The sequence below is a fragment of the Amborella trichopoda genome, chromosome 12 (genome assembly GCF_054954075.1).
Source record: "Amborella trichopoda isolate Santa Cruz 75 chromosome 12, AtrichopodaSantaCruz75HAP2 v2.0, whole genome shotgun sequence".
NCBI lineage: Eukaryota > Viridiplantae > Streptophyta > Magnoliopsida > Amborellales > Amborellaceae > Amborella > Amborella trichopoda.
The window spans coordinates 33,061,870-33,076,140 of NC_142347.1; the positions used below are offsets into that span (position 1 = coordinate 33,061,870).

At 36.3% G+C, this 14,271-nt stretch overlaps 1 protein-coding gene across 9 annotated transcripts in view; it reads right to left on the minus strand.

Moving 5' to 3' along the window:
* LOC18430956 (oxysterol-binding protein-related protein 2A) overlaps positions 1-14,037 on the minus strand; it is a 56,436-nt gene extending 42,399 nt beyond the window's left edge. For 4 of the 9 annotated variants that reach the window (XR_016045659.1, XR_016045658.1, XM_020665261.2 and 1 more), the window contains exons 1-3: positions 13,356-14,037; positions 8,185-8,544; positions 6,557-6,653 (exon numbers count right to left, since the gene is read on the minus strand). Coding sequence is in view for 6 of the 9 variants with exons in the window: in XM_020665261.2 (XP_020520920.1) it covers positions 6,557-6,653; positions 8,185-8,544; positions 13,356-13,772 (874 nt within the window). In the remaining 3 variants the exon portion in view is untranslated. Of the gene's footprint in view, positions 1-6,556; positions 6,654-8,184; positions 8,545-13,355 lie in introns of those variants that run through there. The other 5 variants (XR_016045660.1, XM_088853463.1, XM_011623836.3 and 2 more) reach the window with 2 other exon arrangements.
* Positions 14,038-14,271: the final 234 nt, after the last annotated feature.

Consider the following 14,271-nt stretch of genomic DNA (forward strand, 5'->3'; position numbering starts at 1 on the left):
GTAGCATTGCAGTATATACCATATAGCATAATACATATTGTATAGCTGTATGCAGTCAATTTAAATATAATATAGTACAATATGATAATTAGCATATTATTATAGGATAGTACAGCAATGTATAGCATAACACATATTGTACAGTCGTATGCGGTCAATTTAAATATAGCATAGTATAATATGATAATTAGCATATTATTATAGGATAGTACAGCCATGCGTTATTGCATAGCAGTGGAGTATGGGCGTATGGCATAGCATTATCTACTATACTACTGTAGTAATGAAGTACTCTAGGGGACCTCTATTTTCAACCAGATAAAGCTCGATCCTGAATAATTCATCATTTAATCCCAATTAAGTTCAGATGGAGCTCAAGGGCTCTGACCCCTACCATAGGGAGCTTCCTGCTTGTCTAATGCCGTGATCGCGGTCCCGCTTGATTCCTATCCCAGTACTTAAGGTTAAATGCAATCCAGATTAACATTTTTTTTATATTTTATTCATAAGGTGTTTTCAAGAACATCCCCTAATTCAGGTCAAGAACATCCCCTAATTCAGGTCAAGAACATCCGCTAATTCAGGTCAAGAAAATCACATTAAGATGGTCAAATTAAAGGTGGCATGCATAAAAACTCCTCACAAGATAAAGACTTCAGATTAAAATGGGTTGTGATGAATGTATTTACCAAAAAATTATTGTTTTTTGTTCAAAAAATATCCTCATCCTTTAACGAAAATTTCAACTATATCCTTACAAAGATGACATAAGTACTCCTTGTCCTTTAGTAATACTTATTCATCCACCATCACGTAATGACCAAGGTACTATAGAAGTAAAAATTTAGTAAAAAGCAATCACATATTAAGTAAATCGACCATTTACAACTCATTCCAACCTTAACCTTTGTATTTTGAACGTTTGTTAAAATTAGATTAAAGTTGTTAAAATAGACTATCACATATACGTGTGTGTGTGTTTGTTAAGGTCGTGCCTTTATGAAAATTGGGAAGGCCATGCCTCAAAAACTCCACTGGAAGTACAACAAGAAAACCTTGGAACAGCCTAGATATCTATTTCTGCCCAAACTGTTGAATTTGAAGTTCCAAAAATTAGTGCAAATGTAGCAGACCAATAAACACTTGAATTGAACAGTCGAGAAAAAATATGGCAAGATGAACTATTTTTAGAGCTTGAAATCCATTTTCTTTCAAGTCCATGATAATCGAGGTTGAGATGATCAATTTGCAAGTTTTCCAGCACTCAAAAACCAATTTCATGGCTAAACTTGAGATGTCAATTTGTAAAATTGAGGCTTTATGAAATGCTTTTCCAATAACACACCTTAAATCTTGACGAAGAACTCAATTCAAAAGGCAGAAACCTACAAATAAATCATCTCCAACTTGATGTTCTTGGATCTGACAAAAATGGATTTCAAGGCCTAAAAATGGTCCATCTTGCAACACTTTTTCTAAACCATCCATTTCAAATGTTCACATATCCCTCAGGTATACATCATTTCTAGAGCTTTCAAATCCACAAAAGCAGAAATTGACTTGCAGACCATCACAAGGTTGTCTAACACTAGATCTCTAGTGGGTTTCAAGGTAAATGGTTAGCAAATCTAGTAACGTTGTGGCCTTACAAAAAAAACTGCATGTGTATATATATATACCACTAACACAGTATGCCCATTCGCGTACCACAGTGGTCCTCCCTACAAGATAGACTGATTCTAGGGCAAACAAATGGCCAAAGCTTGATTTATGTTTTATTAATTCTTATCTTAATCATATGAAAAATGGGTCGTCCATGCATCTAACAAGGGCACACTTAATAGTTCAAATAAAAAGTTTGAACAAAATAACTTCCAAAAATTTAGGGTTATTTAGGTCATTTTTTATTTGTAATTTCAGGCTCCAAATTTCATGTAAATAGAATTTGTAAAAGAAACGCAAAATAACCAACAAATTCTCATTGTGGCCATCCAATGGACTAGATTTACAAGTGGTCCATTCTTGCACAAGATGGGGTTCACGAATGGGCTTACATCATCGATTTTCATATATATATATATATATATATATATATATATATATATATATATATATATATATATATATATATATATATATATATTTGCGTGTGAGAGTCGAGGTACCTCATTTTCTTCCACGTGTGTGAGGAGGTTCTTTAGGGGGGCTAATTCCATCATGGTGTATTCATTAAACCTATTCAACATTTTTAAGCACCTGATATCCTTGCTCTTAATAGTAATTTTTGTCCAAGGGCATTTAGACAATTAATGAAAGATAAGCTAGAAATTTCTTGTGGAAACGAATGCATTTATTAACTATTTTGTGAAGCGACAATAGCCATATTGGATGCAATATCTTCTACATGGGCTGTAACATCACCCACATGACGCATGCTCTACAACCATTAACAAAAGGTCATTTTTACAATTCAAAATTATGTATTTTACCCCACTAGAGACCTAAAAAAACCCTTATTCAAAAGGTTTCTTTCGTAAAAGCAAAGGTAATGAGTGTCTACTGACTATTAAGTACGTAAAGGAATACTTTGACATGGATGAAACAAGGGTACTGGTACACATGGAGTATTTACTTAATGCACACGATTTTCATTGGACATTTATTTCCCTTGCTTAATAATACAAAATTTTTCAAGCAAGAGCATTCTTAGTTATTAAGAAAGGTAGAATATATATTTATATTAGAAAGTAGTGGTACTCTATTAGATATTAAAAAATAATTAATGCTCAATGTGGGTAATATCACACCTCATGTGGATGATATCATTCTCCATTATAGTTAATAGAAGTTTTTCCTTCCATCAAGAAATTTTATTCCAAACTTGATAAATTACCTAAAATACCCCTAGACAAAAAGTTAGGGGGATAACAATATCAAGTGTCCAAAATAGAGAAATTTACGAACAGACCATATTGGTAGGGGGGGTACTTACAAAATGGGATCATGTTTGTCCCAAATTACGAGCAACACGCTTGCCCTCATGGCGTTTTTGTCCCCAAGTTACTCCCCTGTCCGGTAACGCGAACACCGGACAGGTGGGGTTTATATCATACAAAGAAAAACAGATGTTCAGTATTTGAAATACCAAATAGTTATCCACTATCCCCAAAACCATCAAGCCCTCTCTCTCTCTCCAATCGTCGTGACTCTATATTTATTTAAAAATAATCTCTCTCTCTCTCTCTCTCTCTCATAACCCATCTCTCCCCCCTAACCTTACAATAGAAACTCAAAAGGCCATCTCTCTCCCCTAACCTTACAATAGAAACTCATAAGGCCTTAGAAACTCAGAAGGCCATCACCCAGAACGCGAAGTAAGAAAGGACCCCAACACCACTGAAATTTCAGTTGATTTCGTTTCAAAAGCTCCAAAGCCCATCATCCAAACAAAGAGAAGAAGACAACAAGGACCCCAACGTAGATCACAATCCTAAACCCACCGAAACTTCAATTTCGTTTCAAAATCCCATAACCCCATCCCAAAGGAGAACACAAGGATCCAACAAAGTAGACCACACCAAAATCTCAACTGATTTCATTTCACCACCTCCTGGCCTTGTAGAACTCATCCTCGAAGCGTCTGAAAAATTTTCAGCTAAATTCGTTTATCCACAGGAATATCGGCTGATTTCGTTTTAGCTTCCCTTGGCCTTGTATAACTAAGCTCCAAAACCCAACAAAATTTCAGTAGATTTCATTTAGGGAGAAGAAGAGATATGCGCCTAGTGTTTGTGTGCAATGCGGAGGAGCACGTAGTGGGCAAGCATGTGGCCCCTAGGAATTGCCCTTACTGTAGCGAGACAATGCAGGCCACTGATGTGGAGAGCTCTTGGAGGTTTTATAAAAGCCTTCTGAGTTTCTATTATAAGGTTAGGGGAGAGAGATGGGTTATGGGAGAGAGAAAGAAAGAGAGAGATGGTTTGGGGGGAGAGAGTGTAAGAGAGAAGGGTCCAGAATGATTATTTTAAAAAAAATGTAGAGTCAATATATTTGGAGAGGGATAGCGCTTGCTGGTTTTGGGGATAACAAATAGTTGTCCGGTATTTCAAACACCGGACAGCTGTTTTTCTTTGCACAATATAAACCCCACCTGTCAAGTGTTTGCATTATCGAATAGGGGGGTAACTTGGGGGTAAAAAGACGTCGTGAGGTGGAGGCGCAGCCTGTAATTTGGGACAAACGTGATCCCATTTTGTAATTGATCCCCCCCCAATATGATCTGTACATAAATTTCTCCCAAAAATATTGAGTACACTTTTTTGTCTGGGGGTTATTTTTGGCAATTACCATGAATAAAGTAGAATTTATTGATAGAAAGTAAATCATTTATTAATGTAATATAAAATGATATCATCCACATGAGGTGTGACATCACCCACAAAGAGCATTAATTGTTTTCTAACCACTAATAGAATATCTTTAATTTCTAATAAAACTATCTATTCTAACCTTCTTAATAACAAAATATATATTGCTCAAAACATTTTGCATTATAAAACAAGGGTAATGATTTTTCAGATTCAAAAAAGAAGAAAAGCAAAGGTTATGATTTTGTTAAGGTACTCCTACACATGGAGTATTTCTTTAATGTACTCGACGCTTTATTAAGGCAACTCTTACAAATGGAGTCTTTCCTTAACGTACTCAACACATTGAACACTCATTACCCTTACTTTTCAAAAAAAAAAAAAGCAAAGGTAACAATTTTCTTAAGGTACTCCTAGACATGGAGTATTTCCTTAATGTACTTGACGTTTTATTAAGGTACTCCTACAAATGGAGCATTTCCTTAACATACTTGACATCCATTGAACACTCATTACCCTTGCTTTGTAATGCAAAATTTTTTGAAGAAGGGCATTTTTTATCATTAAGAGGCATAGAATAGACATTCCTATTAAAAACTAGTAGCACTCTATTAAGTTGTTAAAAAACAATTAATGCTCCATGTGATTATGTCTCACCTCATGTGGATAATGTCAATATCTATTATAATTAATAAATATTTTTCTTTCTATCAAGAAATTCTATTCTACCCTTGATTAATTACCTAAAATACCCCTAGATATTGCTACATTATGGGGTAATGGAATCAGGTGTCTAAAAAAAAAATATATCTATATATATATATATATATATATATATATATATATATATATATATATATATATATATATACATGGAGTATTTCCTTAATGTACTCAACGTTTTATTATAGTTCTCCTACAAATGGAGTATCTCCTTAACGTACTCGACATTCATTGAACACTCATTACCCATACTTTTCAAAAAAAAAAAAAGCAAAGGTAACGATTTTGCTAAGTTACTCCTAGACATGGAGTATTTCCTTAATGTACTTGATGTCTTTTTATGAAGGTACTCCTATGAATGGAGTATTTCCTTAACATACTTGGAGTATTTTCTTAATGTACTTGACATTCATTGAACACTCATTACCCTTGCTTTGTAATGAAAATTTTTTCGAGCAAAGGCATTTTTCATCTTTAAGAGGAGTAGAATTGACATTTCTATTAAAAACTAGTAATACTTTATTAAGTGGTTAAAAACAACTAATAATCCATGCGATGATGTCTCACCTCTTGTGGATAACGTCAGTATCTACTATAATTAATAAATATTTTTCTTTCTATAAAGAAATTCTATTCTACCCATGATTAATTACCTAAAATAACCCTAGATAAAAAAGTTGCTACATTGTGGATAAAGGCATCAAATGTCTAAAAATGGTATATATATATATATATATATATATATATATATAGATCTTGGGGAGTGATTTCATACAGCAATTTTATCACATTGACAGCAGTACATTAAACAGGTAAGAGTATTTATGTATTTCAGCCAAACACTATAAAAGATGGAAATGTTTTTGACTCAACGAAAAACAACTCAAATTGAGTCCTAGCCTGAAAGGGAAAATGGATACAACATCAAATGCTATTAATCCCAAATCCAGAAAGTAGCAATAGCATCAGAGTTAAGAAACAATAGTCAAGATGATGGAAATTGCATGTTATCAAAATTTAAATAGGAATCATAAAATAAGAAGTGCATATGCATCCACCCACATACACTGATGCACATCCACATTAATGTCGTAAATCAACATTAGTGCACTACTATACAAGGATGGGTGAGCCAAACACAAGCATGGGCAATCTTACAGGTACACACAGTCCAGTAGAATGTAAGTCAAAAAAGAAACAAATAAGAAATTTAATCCAGAACTCTAAAGGACAAAACAGTGGACAAATATAATTCACCACCAATCAGGAACTTAATTTGCATTAACATAGATAATATGATAAAAGAAATGCCATTACCATGCTAACTAAAATGTAATGACTAAGGAAACATAACAGGCCTTCAAAAAGTAAGAAAATGCATAAATGATCATCTCAGCATTTCAATAGGAGAGTAAAGAAAGCAATAAATCAGAAAATCCAGGAAAATGTATCACTAAGTAACGTACCACTATCAGTTCTAGAGCTACGTCTGGAACCAACATTTTCATTTGATTGTGATAATCCCTCATCAGTTCCCGAAGTTTCTACATCCAAATTTCCAGCCTGCGTATGCAATCATATAAATTGAGTACTCATACTCAACAATGCCAACTAACATGACCACAAACTTGTAAATTTGAAATAAATAACCGAATAAAAATAGTAGGAAACAGAGAGAAATCAGTACATGTCCATAATCATTTTCAATGAATGCACACAGCAATATGAACTCTAAGTTAAGGAGTTTTGAGTTAAAATTACATAGAAAAAGAATTAAGGACAAGAAAAATTCCAAAGACCAATCCTGATCACAAGATCAAAGAAATTCTCAGCAAGCTCAACATCTCACATTTATCGTGTATCTAAAAAATAAAATAAAATAAACTTGCTCAGCACTGGGCAGGGACAGAGAGCATTGTACTCTATAGACTTCAGGACTAGTAGATATTCACACAACTCCGTCCACAAGTAACAATCTCGCATAATCAACACACCAAAGGAACGATTCCTCCTAAATGCACACAAAAAAAGTTTATTGTGATAGAACAGTATAATACAAATCCTTCTAAAGGATTACCACTCCATTCCTATGGATAGCATTTCCAAGTCAAACTTAGCTACCATTCAATCCACTCCCACTCCCAATCAAGTATTTAAAAATATACATGTGGAACAATTCATATTATTTCCACTTGTGCGCTGATGAAAACATCAAAGTTTCCATTTGAGAATGAAGAGTACAAAAACTTCGCAACGCCAAGCAGCCAATGGAAGGCAGTTACATAAAAACAGCAGCCTACACATTCATATGCTTACTCCTGTACTTTGTCAAGTATAAAAGGTGCATCTATTATGTTTGGATTGTGGTACCCAGTGGAGAATAGCTGTCAAACCATGTAACCACGATACAATAGTTTTTTTTCTTAGTTTTTTAGTAGAAATAGTGTTGCACTAATATCAAAATTGCTTTCCTTGTTTCTTAATTAACATTGTGTCAAGATTAAAATTCAATAATTCAAACTTAACTGATTTCTGGTCCATTGTGGTTAAAGTACCCAGTGAAGATGCTTGTATGATCTAGATGGTGTCTTATATCTGAATGAAAATAGCGCCATGCTTATGACCCATGTTACAATCACATGAATGTGTATCAGCATTCAACACAGACAGACATCCACATCTGAAACATTTATCCTTTCAGAGATGACAAGTCTGTATGCCATTGAGAGAGGGGAGAGTTGGCATTTTCAGTAACTTATCTTACTGATGACATTCCAACTCAGACATGGGGAGCAGGACTTTCCCACTAACTAATCATCCGACATGCAAGCCATCTCTGGCATGTCAACATGCGCCATGAAACGTGGACACATATGAGACTAGAATTATCAAATTATGTATGCAGGACAAAGGAATGCCAGAACCAAAAAACAAAAAAAGTTAAAATGAATAGTCCACGAGATTTGCATGCACAACCACTATGTAATAAAAGACTGCTATAGCATTAAGAAACCAAACTAGGATAAGGAAAAAAGACAAACATCTCCAACAGTACAAAATTTTGTGTTTTAATGATTTTCCTCTGCAGATTTACCTCCAAATGCTTTAAAGTGTCCAGGAAAGTAACCCGTCCCTCATGAAGGAGCTTCAATTGCCTCTGAAGTTCTGAAAATTCAGAGAGCATGATCTCCTCACAGTCCTTGATCAATCTCTGGTCAAGTCCCTCTTCAAGCAAGCGAAGTTTAAGTTTTTCAGTGGAAATAGATAATTCATCAATAATAAGTGCAATCCTGTTGCCTAGGGATCTTTGAGGGAATAATTTCTTAACAGAAGCTAAGGCCCCTATCCAAGCCTCTCTATCCTGTCTGGAATCAGTCCTTAAATAAAGTGTTTTTGTACCAGTAAATATGTAAAACCGTTTGTCGTCCGACTTACTCTCGCGAAATGCTGAGACCTGAAAATGAAGAAACAAAAACATTTATTACTCATGAGAGCTCATGACTATATGCACAAAGGTCTCTCATTTGTTGGCGCTAGTAAGAATTATGATCTAAACTTTTAGATAATAAACAGCATATGCCTCAAATTCTTGCCTCAAAAACTCTGGATAGTTAAGGGACAAAAAAAGGCAAACAACGAACTGCATACTCCTCAAAGCACGAAGGGAGGATGGCTCCAGATAACTCAGATAGTCCATGCCAGTTACCTCAACACAAAATATCATCAAAGAATCTGATGCTCTTAAGCACAAGAAATGGTTTGAAAGAATAGAACATCGTAAAAGTACAAAGTATATATTCAATGTACAGTAGTGTGTCCTGAGGACACTAAGAGGATTTTGTATTCAATGTTGCATTTAAACACACAAAGAAACAGCATACAGCAGATATCAAACTCCTGAATTTCTGCCAAAGACACCAGATAGAACAGCCTGATCCTCTCCTACCACGGTGCTGACTGCAGAACGTAAGGCTCCCAGCCTATACAGCAATATCAGCTTCAAGTGTCTCAAACTTGAAAGGAACAACTATTTCCCAATAAAATATAGTGTATCTAATAATATGTTATCATGTTGCCGTATCCAAAATCATCATCAGGACCAAAGGGCCTACTACAATATTATTTTCAGAAGAGTAAAGAAGTAGACCATCGTTCTGTCCCATTTCTAAAATAAATGAGGTAATCAAACTTCAACTTGTCAAAATTATTTGAATGTTTACTTTAACTTGCCATTTCCATTTATTTTGAATGAGTTCATCCCAAATCCCAAATCTCAATATTTTCTGAGCTGGAGGTGGATCCATCTATGAAAATATTGTCTTGCTCCAGAAAATCATATGAGGAAGATGGCTAAAGGTCATTCAATCCCACTTCACCCAACCAATTCTTTCTTAACTGTAGCACTCTCAAGGATCCAATGGTAGGTGACTGATGTTCATTTAGATCATTTCTACTCAAATTTTGATTACAAATTAAGCCTGAATCTTCTATTTATATTTCAATTTTTTGAGTAAAATATGCCACATGGTTTCTAGGCTCTCAGTCAACCTAGTATTGTCCCAAGACTGCAGGCAACTACTGATATCAATATTTGGCAATGTCCAAGGACATGGGCACGCAACAGGCAAACAACATATTAGACACAGGTCCTCAAAAAGAAAGGAAATCTGTGTCAAACACAAACATCACTACAATGCAGCATGGTTGAGGGATATCCGTAGGTGAGTGATTAAATATTGAGTGTCTACAGCATACTCCGGCCGGAGCATACTCTACACTTACTATTCTCAAGAATTTTCTTGCTCTGAAATTTTGATCCCCACCTTATTAGATGAGTATTCTCAGGAAAAAAATGTATTAAGGAATGCACTGATGAAAATTGGGAAAAATTGAAATTTTTGCAGACATGTAAAATGCATCCAAAAGAGAGCATAAACAAATGTGTACAACATGGTGAATAACTTCCATTTCAATATACATATGAAATCATGCACTTCGGAGTTGTAAGCAAACAGATTGTATAATAATTACCAGTTCCATTCCAGAAATTCCGATAACAAATGCATATATAGTGTAAAATAGAGCAATTCAAACATAGCATCATAGCAGAGCATATGAGCTTATAAATCATAAAAAATTTGAAAAGCGCTTTGGACCTCAAAGCCACTCAAAAGAAGTTTGAAATAAAATGAGTGAAATATTGATTCAGTATTCTCCATGTACAATTCCTTCCAAGCTACCAAGAATGGACCTAGTTTCTTTCTACAAATCCTTATTTCTATAAAAAGAGAAAATTGAAAGCATAAAACCTTCACCTGAAACACATGCCTTGCTCTTCTAAAATGTGTTGTCAAATATGTCTTATAACAACCTAAATGCCCTAAACTTTAAGTTCAGGCTCTTCTAAAATATTGTCATATATGTCTAACGCAGCCTAAAGGGCCTAAACATGAAATTCAAGCATTTTGATCAGTAAATGAAAACATATATTTTTAAAATTTTTAGAATAACACAATAGAAAAGATAAAAGTATTGACGACAACATATCTGTTTCTATTTAAGTGAACTGGACCTGATCAGACACAACCACAAGTCTTGCTCGACCAAGGATCTGAACCCTTCAGACACCATAATCCAGATAAATGGAAAAGAATAGCAAATCATAAGCAACTTCTGAAACAAAGGACCAAAAGTCTTCATCATAATTACATGCAAACTGCCATTTGTATGATATAGAAAAACAACTCTCATTTAATTACAGAAGGATCATAAAAAACGATAAAGCCTTTCTGCATCTCCTCAAGCATACCATGGCTATAAATCTTACTCAAATGTAGAAGGTGCAAATGAATACCAACAAAAATTGCAAAGCATCACAAATATAACCACTCAACAGAAAGCATTCTCTCACTTAAACTTTGAAATAATCCAGCATTCATGATGAACAGAAACGTGGTACTCAAACTTTAAAGACTTTAAGAGCGCATCTTGTTTGATAATGAGGAAGGGTGGCTTGTATTTCCATAGGGGACCATGGAACTTAGGTTCCAGAAATCACACACGCCCTCAAAGAAAAACATCCAGCAGCAACCAAAGAAGATGGAACTCATTATCGTACGGGGAACCCACAAAGGAGAGTCCAAAAATACAAACATAAAGTTCCATTCCATGGTGAATGGACAATGGCCGAACATCTCCCAAATGTGACTCAAGAGGCATATACAGTATGCTCCACCGCGACCCATAAATCCACTAGATATGGGCCACGAAGAAAAAGTAACCATTACACACAAATTATCATCAAAATTACAATAACAATCGTAATTATTGTCCTACGAACCAGATCTCTAATGCTTGTTGAAAGACGTTCACCATCCATGCCTAATAATCCCATGCAAATATGCTCAAGAATATATGTTCAGATTCCTCCATTAAATCCAAACAATCCATGAGGACGAGAAAGTGATCGCCGTTCCAATGGGGTTCCAAGTGAAACAGTAGAGAGAGAAAGAGAGAGTGAGGGGTTGGAAAGTAAGGCAGGCACCTATTAGCACGAGAAACAAGGACCCCACAGCTCCAAAGAGATAAGATCTACTGTGAAGCGATGAAGATATTGGGAGTTTACCCCACCCCATGTGGGAACAAAGTTAAAAATGAAACCAAAAGAAAAACACAGCAAAGAGAACAATAATATCGCCCAAGGGGACCCATCAAGCTTCATGTGGCTTCAGGGAACACGATTGATCCACATCGAGGGGATAACCACCAATGAAGAGAGAGAGAGACAGTCATTCATGTGAGGGAGTCTTTCATGTGGGCCTCTCTCTCTCTCTCTAAAGCCCGAGTAACAGTAAGAGAGAGAAAGAGAGGAGAGAGAGGAGACCCTCTAGGTTGGGCCTATTTGAACTCCTTTGGGGTCAGCTATGGAAATAGCCCCTGTCAATTTGGTGACCACTTCACAGAGAGAAGGGCCAGAATGGATCTGGTGCCATCTAGAGAGAACTGGAAAAGCAAAGGTTGACGTATACTAGGTATGTAGGTCTTCTAGCTTCACCCTTATACTCACCAGGCACTTGACAGAGATGCATGTAGTTTCTCTCTCTAAAAACACCAGAGACTCTCTCTGAGTGACTTCATAGTACAGTCTTTCTCTCTCTAGATTGCTAGACTAACGATTATTACGTGCATAGGGAAGACAGGCTAAAACATATAGGGAGGATGGTCCTGTTAACACCAGCTGGTTATGGATGTGACCTAGAGAGAGATAGGGTACTGAAAATGGCAGGCAGTCCCCCACAAAGGTCTCAAGGTCTCCTTGTATTTGCTTTAAAGCACATTCATTTGCGGCCATGATGTGACCCACTCCCACTTAAACACCACCTGCACAATCCCACCTGAAATTGGACCACGAATGAAATTCTACTCACCCACGTCTCTCTCCAGAAACCCTAACTTCTCTCCAAAAGCCCTGGACCAAAAAATCTTTCTCTCCTGTTTCTCTCTCTAAAAACTCCAAGTGAAAATCTTCTCTTTCCTTCCCAGACATGCAAACATTCTCTCTCTCTCTCTCTCACTCTCTAAAAATGTGAAAGATTTTCAACATTTTCACGGCGCTTTTTCTCCTCACAGTTTCCTGCTCATCGTATTTGACATCGCCATGAAATGTGGTTTATTTTACCAGATAAATTCCTGGTATCTTTTTCCTAGTGAGTGAAAATGTATTTATTTTCTATATTCATTAAAAGCATGGCAAATATTCTTGAAAGTAGATTCCGATAACTTTTTCTTTTCTCTTTTCTCTTTTCTCTTTTCTTTTTTCTTTTTATTAATGTTAAGCCTCCAATCACTCAGTAATGATAATAAACCACAAAATAATTAAAAGGCAGATCCAAAATGAGGAAACTGAAAAACAATTTTCAATATAAAAATAACTCCCATTGAAGCAAAGAATCATTTCAATCCCTTCGTTCAAATTCCAAGTATTTTATAAACATAATAAAGAGATTAAAAATAAGTAAAACAGAAAGAAAAAGACATAGGAATTTACAGAGAATGAAACACTGTCACCATCTGAAATAATATCACACCAGATTTCTTTACCACAGAGATTCAGGAAAAACAAAAACAATTTCAGGAAAGCACGACGTAATAAATGAGAAAACCACATTTCAACACGAGAAAGCAAAATAGAAAAAAATGCGAAAAGATTTAAAATACAGGACGAAGAAAGAGAATGCGAAGAGAGATTTCAAGAAAAAGGGCGACCTTGAGATGCACTACGCCCACATTTTTCCGGCGACTTCTTCCGCCGGATCCGCTGTTAGCACGGGTGAGGCCATTCCCAATTACCTGCACATCGGAGGACGAGGCCGTCCTCCTCATCTCATCATCACCATGACCTCCATCTCTAGGGCACGGGTGAGTGTGGTAGATTGGGGTTGGGATCTTATAATAAGAGAGGAGGCCGTCCCTCAAGAGGAACCAGCGGGACCTCCAACCCTTTCCAAAATTCGTCCATTTGTAAAGGACTCCGGCGACGTTTACCTCAGATCCAGAACCCTCTGCCGTCTCTCGAGGAGGAGGACAAGGAGGAGGAGGGGTGGTTTCCGGCTGACCGAACCCTGCGGCAGGAGCAGCGCCAAGACCCTCCAGGGAAACGCAACACAGGGGGTGCAGCATCATGCATTCTTTCTCTTTCCAATGGGCTTCATCCAGACGCCCTTTTTGGATTGGGATTAGAGGAGCCTCAGCAGATGGAAGATATTTGAGCCATGCCTGTGCAGGTTCCTCACAGTAAAGCTCACAACATAAAAAAACATGTAGATAAATTTTGTTGCAGGGGGAGAAGGTGGGTGGTATAAAATATTCCTCCTCGAGAAGAGGTTTAATGGGTTATTCGTGATGAAAAAGAGAGAGAGATTAATTGTTGGGACCTTTCTTTTCGGGCGAAATGCGAAAGAGAGACAGAGGGGAAGTTGCAGAAGTATAGTTACCAAAATGGAAAATACCGGGGAACCAGAGCGTCATTTGTGAGATTAATACTGGTCATTTTTATATTGAACGACCCCCCAAAGTAAGGGTAAATAAATGGCTCGGTAAAACCGCAAGGCTTTCCCATTGCCGTCTGGGACTTGCACATGCAAAAACTACAGGATAAGGGACGACATTTAGACCATAGTTA